The sequence below is a fragment of the Aythya fuligula genome, chromosome 5 (genome assembly GCF_009819795.1).
Source record: "Aythya fuligula isolate bAytFul2 chromosome 5, bAytFul2.pri, whole genome shotgun sequence".
NCBI lineage: Eukaryota > Metazoa > Chordata > Aves > Anseriformes > Anatidae > Aythya > Aythya fuligula.
The window spans coordinates 24,521,300-24,531,954 of NC_045563.1; the positions used below are offsets into that span (position 1 = coordinate 24,521,300).

Genomic DNA, 10,655 nt, shown 5'->3' on the forward strand with positions numbered 1-10,655 from the left:
GCTCTCCAACCAGAAACAATATTTTCATTTGTAAATATGCTGTTTCCTAATCAGACATTTTGTTTTGAGGGTCCCCTGAAATAAAATCTACTGAACTCTAATAACTTATTTTCAAAAATAAAATAGTATCTTTTCAACATAAATTATTCAATACTTTCTGCACCCCTCCACAGTCTATCATATAAGGAAAGATTTTAAGGAAAATTTAATCTAGTGTCCAAATATAACTTTACTTTAAACATGAGGTCATCTAAACATCTGTCTCCAATATATCCCTAGGGATTTAAATCAAAAGTCTGCTAAACATGTACAATCATTTTGAAAATAAATAACAGAACAAATTTAGTCTTGATTATGATTATCATGCTTTTTAAAAAGGAAACATTTATTCTAATAAGAAAAGTCTGAACTAATCTAAACTTTATGGACATTAACCTAGATGAGTTTCATACTTTAAATAAGACTTTTTTTTTTTTTCCATTTAGTCTAGTCTCTAACAGTATTCATTGTTTAATATTTGCAGAAAGACAGCCCATATGCTTTCTTCCTTCTCTTTAGAAATGTCTAATCAATAATGTTATATTTCTTCTTTTATTAAGAAGTATAATTTTGCAGAAAGGAGAAAACCTGGATGACAAATCAGGAAAAGGGGTTGATTTGTTTCTTTTTGTCATCTAGGATATCCATCATCACACTTTACACTAAGGAAGAATATGCCACATAAAACGTACTGCATCTTGATAGTTATTTTCTTCGCTGTTTAGGGAAAAATAAATAAATAAATAAATAATAAAAACACAGTAAAAGCTGTTTTAAGCAAAGACCAAACCATCTTAGTAACCACCTAGCATTCCATGTTTACTATTTAATTTTTTTTACTAACAGGCAAAATAAGTAAATCTGCCATGGCTCCCCTTGTTAATCCAGCAGCCCTAACCCCATTCTAAATCCCAGTCCCATTTCAGAGAAGAGAATGGAGCAGTCATCCATACAACACAATACTACCTTGAAACAGTAATTGCTTTGGCTCTGTAGCTACAGATCACAAAATGAGAGTGAAGAGCAGGACTCTGAGGACTCTCAGAGCTCTCAGGTTCTTTGAAAATTATTTTCCTCTCCAAATACTGCCAATCGCTTTATTTTTTGATAGGTAACTCTTCTCAAGGAGAAGCTGTTCCAAGGGTGAACTAGAACATCTAGGAGAAATGGACGCTACCTAGAATATGATCACAGAAGCCTAAAAAGAGTGCTGGATGCAGAGTTTAGGATGTGAAGCATGAACAACGCAACAGCTCTTGTTTGCACTATTATGCATGTCCGACAATACTAGGGATGGCAGGGGGGGGGGCGGGGAAAGCAGCTGTTAATGGTGTAGTTTACTGACTGGAAAGCTGATCTAAAGGACAACTACTCCCATGTTTCCTTTCCTATTTATTGTATGGGTTGGGAGCAACACGTGTATAGTTTCTCAACAAACTTCAGACCCTCTCAGATATAACAGTATTCTCCCATCGGGAAATCACTACTATAGGCAGTTCAGCCTTAGGTGTTCCAGCTGTTAGTGATATCATATTTAAAATGCAATGAGTCCTCAGGACAAGACTTGCTGCAGGAAAAAACAACAGGTGCTTTTCCTGCAACTATTTACCTTTCATCTTCCACAACAAAAGCGGTTGATGTGAACTGCAGAACCTGTAGTACAGAAACTACCTGTAGTAGTACAGAAACTATTTTATAATGACTTAAGTTTAACATTTATCTTGTACAAATGATAATTAAGCATCAAAGAGTGAGAGCTTCTGACTATAAAACCCACTACAAACCCAGCCAACTATCAGAATCATACATTTTCATCTCTGGTTGAAGCAGAACAGACATAAGGCTTTCTCTGACCACGATGCAGCTACAGGAAAATACTTAGAGGTATTCCTATAATGGAAGCAATGTCAGTTCTGCCAGTCCATTGCATGATTGACTTTCAAGACTTCCAGATTCTAGCAGTCACATTACTATCTGAGGTTTTGTTTGTTTGTTTGTTTTTTCACATCCTAATCATCTTCACTTTTTTCAGCACTTTTAATTCATACCAACCTTAATCATGGTATTTAGATTGGTCTGAGGCATTTAGGTTAATAAGAAAACAAATTATCAGAGCAAATTTTGACAGTCAGGCCAGCAGCAACTGATGAGTTCTTCTACTTTCAGTGGTATGATTTTGTGGGTCTTATCAAACTTGTGCTAGTTTGAAATAGAAATGTAAATAGCATAAGAATGGATGATTGCAAACGTAAGGACATCGAAGGGAATACCACAGAAACTGAGGTACGGTTAAGGGAAAACTTCTAATATCACTTAATGGGCAAAAATCCCTACACAGAAATAATCACAATCAGTTTTCATTTTCCTTTCTAGAACACTTCAACAGAACCACATAGGTTGCTATCAAAGGACACACTTCTCAGAACTGCTTTTGCAGACAATGGATTCTTTTGCCTATAAACATTAAAATAGACATCATAATTTAATTTTGATGACATAATGTCATATGTCATAATATAATAATGTCATCATAGTTTAATTATGATGTCATTACTAGTTTAACCTACATATTTGATTTTACATACATAATACTTGCTATTCTATAATACTCTAACTTGGAAATCTGGCTAATTTGTCCAACATTGTTTGCAATAAAATATTCTGAGTTTTTTCTTAAAAATATATATATATATTGGCAAGTTTTTATGCTTTGCTGTAGGTTACATTCCTATTAATACTTGAAAGAAATTATCACATGCTTACAGCAGCCTTTAACACCTGGTATTAACTTTGTTTATGAAATCCATGGTAAAATTAAAATAATCAACAGGCTTTCCTAAAACAATCAACAGGATTTCCTTTCCATGGAAATCGGTAGCTAGCTGTATATTGATTCCATTGGGCCCGAAGTTCATCCCAGGTTTTCTGACTTCTGTGTGGTGCCTTTGCCTTAGCACCACCCTTTTCCCTTTAACAGTGATATAAGTTTGTTTACAATCTTCTGCAGATTTCTGTTTACAATTCTGTAGCCTTATGGAAAGTCAAATTCAGTTTTTGAAGCACATATATGAAACCAGTATTTATTGATGGTGATTTGTTTTATGTCTTTTAGCTTTGCTTTCTCGAATTGTCATCCAAATTCCCGTGTCCTAACCTGTAACAGCTTCAACGTCCTTTCTCACTTATCTGGCACACATTGAGCATTTTATTGTAGTCTTACACTGCCACCTTGTGGGTAACAGAGCAAATAATTATAGGTCACCACGATTACTAAATTTTGGGGCTTTTTGTGGTTTTTGTTTGTTTGTTTGTTTTGATTTATTTTTTGGAGAAAAAAAAAAAACTCTTAGTAGAACATAACAGTAGAAAATACATAACGTTTCTCAAAACCCTCAGGCTTATGTGTATAAAATCTTAATGATAAATGTCTATTGCACAGTCATTTTGTGCTTAGTATGCTTTGTCACCATTGAGTAGGATGCCAACTACATTCCCCAGATTTTCTCTTGGAACAAAGACAGAATGGTACTGATGAGTTCTGGCTGCAGGATGCTTCTATTTACTTTCCTTTTATCCATTCAAACCAACACTGAAACAAAGCAACACTAGCTTAGTTTGAAAATTAATCCCCAGGTTCAAAAAATAAGTTTGTTATGAGCAATTCCTGGTTCCACAGACTAAAATAAAATAAAATAAAATAAAATAAAATAAAATAAAATAAAATAAAATAAAATAAAATAAAATAAAATAAAATAAAATAAAATAAAATAAAATAAAATAAAATAAAATAAAATAAAATAAAATAAAATAAAATAAAATAAAATAAAATAAAATAAAATAGTAATATTCATTTCAAGGTCCCAGCTTCCACAGGAAGTAATAAGCATACAGCAGGTGTCAAGACAAAAGTTATGAAGTCTTATAGCTCTTTAGTTTTCATCGCTGTTGTATAAACATGTACTTAAAAATTACATCTTCATATCTTAATCCCCATACAAAAGCTATTACATTGAAAAAATGAACACCTAGAAAAACATTTAGTAGTTCCAGACAGGATTTTCATAGCTTGTTAAAGCACTGCTTTGAACTGATCCAATAACATCTGTTCACCCGATACATGACATATAGAGGTTTTCATTTGTTTTATTTTAACTATCTTGCAAGAATATTGTTTCTTCAAATTACTTAACTGTCTGAAAATTTTCAGTATAGTGTGTGATAGCCCATGTGAATTTCATTAGTTTTCACTAAAATTAAATAAGGTTTTCTGAAGCAACCCCAAAACACCTTTAAATAAGGAAGATGCACAAAAAGCAAATGGTCCGATCTGTCTTTCAGAGTCAGGGGTGAATTTTCTACTATTTGTGAGCTGAAGGGGAGAGGTTCAGAAGCTGAAAATGTTACTTACAGAAATAAATAATGTTTGATATGCTGCTGTGGATGGAGAGATACTCTAAAACTTTCCACTGGGGAATGCTCACATAGTGACTGCAGTTGCTTTGTTCCTGGCGTTCTGCATACTTCCAGCTAGCTGCTCTGTGCACTGGTTTATTGCATGTAGGTATTAAGCTTACAAACCCTTAACCTTCTTTTAGTCTTCTTTTCACCCAAAATTCTCCTTACCACATTGCCAACCAAGCAAAACACTAAGTCTTCTCAAAAACACTAAGTCCAGCATCAGGTAGAATGCTACCAACTTCTCAGCCTAGCTGAGAAAATTGGCTTTACTGGTGCATTTACAAGTGCATTATTTGGGAATAATTTAGCTTGTAAGATGTTTCCTTGAAACTAGTACTATTTGACTGCTTCCCACCCTCAGTTTGTTAATACAAACAGTTTTTGTTGATGTCCAAAATGCCAGCCAGTTCAGTGCAGGTGGTGAAAGACAATGAACTGTAGTCTCAGATATTTCAGTCTTAAGAGACTTCAGAAACAGCAAAGTTTGATCACTTTAAAACATTATGGTTTCACATTGAGATATTTAATAGTTTCAGCTATAAACTTAGATAGTTGAAACTACTGCTGAGTATTAAGTGATTATTTTAAATACCATGTGAATGCCTGGCTTAAACGCAAGAAAAAGAGCAGTTAGGAAAACACTGAACAGTTACCCTAACTTTAGTTTCCAGAAAAATGTCAGCAAAATAAATTAGTTAAACACCTTGGGAAAAAATAATAATAATAATAATAAAAATGATAAAAAAATAATAAAAATAGCTGATTTTCCAGCTGTTTGAAAGTGTTTCCTGTACAACTATTACTTAAGTTGTTTCACAGCTTATGCTGGCTGGCATACCTTGCAGTGATTTTTGTCTGCCTAATGCCTCTAGTGATAGGAGGACCAAACACTGCTTTTAATATTATATTTGCATCCAACACTCTTACTCTGATGATTGGCTTTCCTGCTTGTAGATCTGGTTCAAAGGGGTTGCTGCAATCCAGGATAATCAACTTTGTCTACTCCTGAAATAAAACACCTCTCAAAAGAAAAGGTTTGGACTTTCAAAGGAGCTTAAGAGAATTAGACTCCCAAATCCTATTAGATTTCAATGCAGCTGGAAACCTAACTCTTTCCAAAAAAAATCAAAGCCGAGAGGTCTAGACAGGCAGAAATCCTGCTGTTTCATGAAAATAAGGAGAACGAGAAAAAAAGACCAGCTCCAGTTGTTCTTACACAGCAAGTAAATGTTTTTCTTTAAAAAGCAACCAACCAAACCTCATTTTATACATACTTTTGCATATTCATCTCACAATAACAGAAAGCCAATAGCTTATGATAATTTATTACATGGAAGTAGCAAAAGAAGCATGCTGAATTACAGCAAAACAAGTACTTAAAGATCCAGTCAATATTGCAGATTTGACAGACATGTTATCTTTGTATTTATCACCTTTGTATTTATCACTTTGTATTTATCACAATAAATAAACCCTTCAACATTTTAACTTCAGTATTAAAGACGTTTATCTTATTTATTTGAAAGTGTATGGGAACAAAAGAAGTGAACGTAAAATCTCATTTACATTTACTTTCTACTTATGTTACCTATGGTTTTAGCTAACTGTTTCCTTCTGCAGCCTTTATTACTATTATTAAATACACATCTATACCAAGCAGCAGCATCCTATAACCTTCCAGGTAACCAAATTCAGCTACTTCACTTAGCCAAGGGTCATCTGTGCAGTTGTTTGAGATGACATTTGCACTTCATCATTCAAACTGACTCAAGGGACAGTTCCCAGCATGTCATGGCAAATCTACCCAGGTATCACACAACGTAACTTGCAGTATTCAATTCCTCTTTCTCTGGAAAGAAATTTCCATTGACTTTGCATGCAACACTACTATATTTCTTAAATTTCTGCCTTTTCCACGCTGGCAGAAAATAAATAAATAAATAAATAAATAAATAAATAAATAAATAAATGTTTTTCTGGTCCTTATGAATTAGAAAAATTATTCTTCTGTGACTTTAACCCTTCATTGACTCAGCTGCTAAAATAGCCTTTAGGTTTCCTAGATCTATAGCAGTCCTGCAGTTACAGATTCCTATGTTCTTCTTTTCGCAATGAGATTTACAGTTTACAGATTTTGTTTTGTTTAATTTTTGCTGTACGTGCCACACATGCCTCAGTGTACTAATTAACCACTAGAGAAAAGGAGCATGCCATCAGCTCACTGTACTGGAAGGGACCAAACTTAACAAAGGGCCCCAGTTCCATTTCACTCAAACTCCTGTTCCTCACTGCAATTATACACCAAGGCACCCAAACAAAATCAAGTATTTTCAGTTATAGTATTGACCTCCACTCAGGAATCTGAAAATGGGAGCACACTGAAATGCCAACAGGAAAAAATATGCCAAGACTGACTTCGTACTTGAGATTGAGTTCACCCTCGGGAAGCAGAGCTTTCAACTTGATATGAAGTCAGGCTGTGAGCCACCCAGAAGCAGATGCCCCCCCTGCCACGGACATGAAGTAGGCCTGAGATCCCATCATGCCTGAGGTCTACAGTTCAGTAATATCAGAGCACCACTCAAGTTTATCTTTAACTTAGAAATGCCTCAGTCAGCCAACAGTATGTTTAAATCTTTTCTTTTTCAACACTGAATACTTTAATTTCTCCTTACTTCAGCATGCTAGTATCTTCTATTTTATCAGTCTTGTTGACTAGGGGTCACGCTTAATTTCTTTTTCCCCTTCCCCTCTCTTTATTAAGTACATGAACAAGTCCCGTCATCTTCCATAAAGCTTCAAAAATCCCTTTCTTCCTGTTCTGACAGCTTAGGCTTATCTGTAATCATTTTCCACTCGACCTAGCAGAATCACTTCTTATCAGATCCTTTTGCATCAGACATGCAGATGCTAAATAATGTCTCATTTTACCTATGCAGACAGTATTTCTGACCCTTCATTACACCTACTCTGCTGTACAATTCATTCCCTGACTACCTGGCTACTTTTCTATCACTGTTTTGACTAAGACACTGAATTATGGCAGCTTTCTTACAGCTTCCTACCTTTTTTTTTTTTTTTTTTTTTTTTCTGAACTGTGTGAGTTATGACTATCAGAACTTCTTAAAAATATATTCATCAATTCACCATCATATACATTTTTTTTTTCAGTTTCCTACTAAATACCACTCTGTGATACAGTCTAAGATATCTGTGACATTCACACAAGGCTAGTAAACATGAAAAAAGCCCTACAAGAGCCCTATGTCCTTCTGCAAAGGCAGCCAAAAGCAATGTAAGGTGTCTAAAAGAGATACTGGAAAACTAAGTTCAGGCAACCAAATTCCTTATAAGGGTAAAATACTAAGTACACTGTCAGCAACTCATGCCCTCCAGCATTTCATTTCTGCTTTCACTTTCTCCATGGTGGATCTACACAAATCTGAAATTTAACCATTGGCCTGAAGACCTCAAAGCTATGGCCTTCCTCATCTGTCTTATCTTTAAATCACAAAATACACCACCAACCTTCTAAGCATGTGCCAAGAAAGTTAATTTTCAAGTTTGATCCACTTCCCTCCAATACCTTAAAACTCTCAGTTTAAGCCATAGGCTTACCAATCCCTCAGACATGATGTTATTGTTAAGATGTAAGGAACAGTCCTTGTTTATTTCAAAATCAATGAGTAGAGATCTCTGGACAGATTTAAGGTTAGTGATAGAGTTAAGGAACCTGCCTGACTGGAGACTAAGCAAAAGGATGCAAGCACCTTAACTGCATATCTCTGGATTAGATACAATAAGCTTTCCTTATTATACTTAAATAAATAAATAAATAAAATATGTTAGGTGCAGCTTAGCTGTCTCCTTGAAAGGAAAATGCTGTCACTTTAGCATTTAAGCCTACCAGGTAAGTGCAAGCAGTTTTCATCCTCTCTGTTCCCTACATCACCCTCTGTTTTCCAATTCTAATCCTTCTGTAGGACTCTGCCTTCATCTCAGTGACAGTTTTCCTTGCAGTATGTTAGACAAAGTGCCTGTACCTCTGTGAACAAAGAACAGTGCCTGTAAAGAAAGCAGGCTGCCTTCAGAAGACGGACAGATACTGAGTTAGATCAGTCTGAATCAGTAACGTACAGACCCTCAGCTATGGGCAGAGAAATCTGTCATCTTGCAGAACATCTGCTGGCAAAACATCTCGCTATCTCTCCAGATACAAATGGACTTTAAGGGGCTGGTGCAGATTAAACCCTTCTTTTCTCTTCTAAGGGAAGAGCAGGATGGTACTGAGCTGAACCTAAAAATGCTTTAGGATTTTTAGAGCTATGTAAATCCAGTATGCTGGCAGGGCCCAGACAGCAGACCTCTCTGTTTCTGGTGTGATGCCTCTCTGCGCCAAAGCAGAGGGCTGAAAACAAAGGCTATGCAGAGTCAGGAGCACACAGAGGAAGCACACAACTGCGTGTTGGGGGCAGGAGCCCACAGGAGTGGGTTTAGTGGGAGCCAGGGAATTAGAGGGAAGGGAGCACCTACTCACACGTTAACCAGAGTGTTACATAAAGCACAGCTGTCCTCCTTCACATAAAACACTACATGGCAAAACAGCACCTTGACCCCGAAAGAGACACTAAAGAACAATTAAAAACACACTGCATAGCTGAAATGCCAGCGGGATTTACAAACATACCCTGCAACAGCGAGCCGTTGTGCAAACATTTGCCACGCTGTAGGCTCACGTCAATATTTTAGGTTGCTTCTTACTTAGGGGAAACAAGAAACTGAACCAGCAGAGCCGTCGTTGGGCACAGACAGACAGAAGTACGTGGTTTCGACACGCGTGGCTTGCAGCCCACGGCGGAACCCCCCACCGGAGTACGCGGGGGGCCACCGGAGGCTGCTGCGGTTTAACGGGACTCGCCCGCCAGCCTTATCGCCCGAGGGGCCGCGGGGTGTGCTCCGGGACGATACACCGAGCCCCGGGGGATGCCCGCCCCCGGGCAGGGGGGGCCGGCACACTCGCAGGAGTCGCAGCAGCGGCCTCGCAACGCTGCCCCCCTGCCCCGGGACCCCCCGGGGCCGCCCGCCGGGGGAGGAGCCGCCGCCGAGCGGGGCCGGTCCCCGCCGCTCCTTCGCCTGAGGAGAGCAACGGGACGGCGGCAGCGGCCTCGCCGCAGCCCGCGGGGCTCCGGTGCGGGGCGGGAAGAGCGGAGGGCCCGCGGGAGGGAAGTGGCCACTTACCCGCCGAGCCTCCGGCGGCGATTTGGTGAGAGGCCTCCTGAAGAAAGCCCGCGGGCTGCCGAGCCATGCTGAGTCGCGGGGCGGGCACGGGCGGCCGGAGAGCGGCTGCTGAGCCGGGGCCGAGATGGCGCGGGGCGGGAGGGGGCAGAGCCGGGGGGAGGCGTGGGCCGCCGTTATCGCCGGGGGGGGGGAGCCGCGGTTATCGGCGGGGGGACCGCGGCGGGGCAGGGCAGGGCCGAGCCCCGCGCTGCGGCCTTCGGCAGCCCGCGGGCGGAGGGCAGGGCTGGGCTCGCAGCTCCTGCTGGTGGCGGCCGGGATCGGGCTCTCCACCCGCTGCCAGCCCGCAGAGCGGGGCAGCAGGCGCCGGCATCCCCCGAGGTGGGGAGAGCGGTCGTGTTCTGTCAGGGGACTGACGGGGAAGGCCTGTCACCACACACCTTGGGCTTTCGCTCCCGTTTGGGGGCTTTACAGCACACGCTTCTTGCAGTCCTGCCCTCTACACGGCGAAAGCCCACAAGTTCCCCCGGGCACTACTTCCAGGAGGGATCGGGAGAGCCATTTGTTTCACCCACCGCCTTTCAGAAACATACTGTACTTTGAAAACCTTTGGACTTTGCTTCCAGCTCTTCAGTGTTCGCAGGACCCAGGTCTTTTGAGTGGCTATTACAGGTCTTACGTGGACCCGCTTGTTCCTCATGGTAAAGTAAACATGGCTTGGGCTCCAGCACTGGGACACAATCAGTCCTGGTTTGGGCAGTCCCCAGCGTTGTTTTTGCTTAGGCCAACCAGCACTTTTCCAGAAGATGCCAGGGAACAACAAGGGGATGACGTGGGCCAAAGGCTCTTCTGCAGAGGCTGTGTGGGCAAGGCTATGCGATGAAAGGGGAAGAAAGGCTACCTGTATGGATGTGAAGCACCCA

The 10,655-nt window shown here is 40.0% G+C and overlaps 1 protein-coding gene across 2 annotated transcripts in view; it reads right to left on the bottom strand.

The window, feature by feature from the left end:
- The window catches only part of SLC25A21 (solute carrier family 25 member 21), a 251,729-nt gene extending 241,914 nt beyond the window's left edge, over positions 1 to 9,815 (bottom strand). For both annotated transcript variants that reach the window (XM_032187582.1, XM_032187581.1), the window contains exon 1: positions 9,736 to 9,815. In XM_032187582.1, coding sequence (XP_032043473.1) covers positions 9,736 to 9,802 — 67 coding nt within the window. In that variant the 5' untranslated portion in view covers positions 9,803 to 9,815. The remainder of the gene's footprint in view (positions 1 to 9,735) is intronic.
- Positions 9,816 to 10,655: the final 840 nt, after the last annotated feature.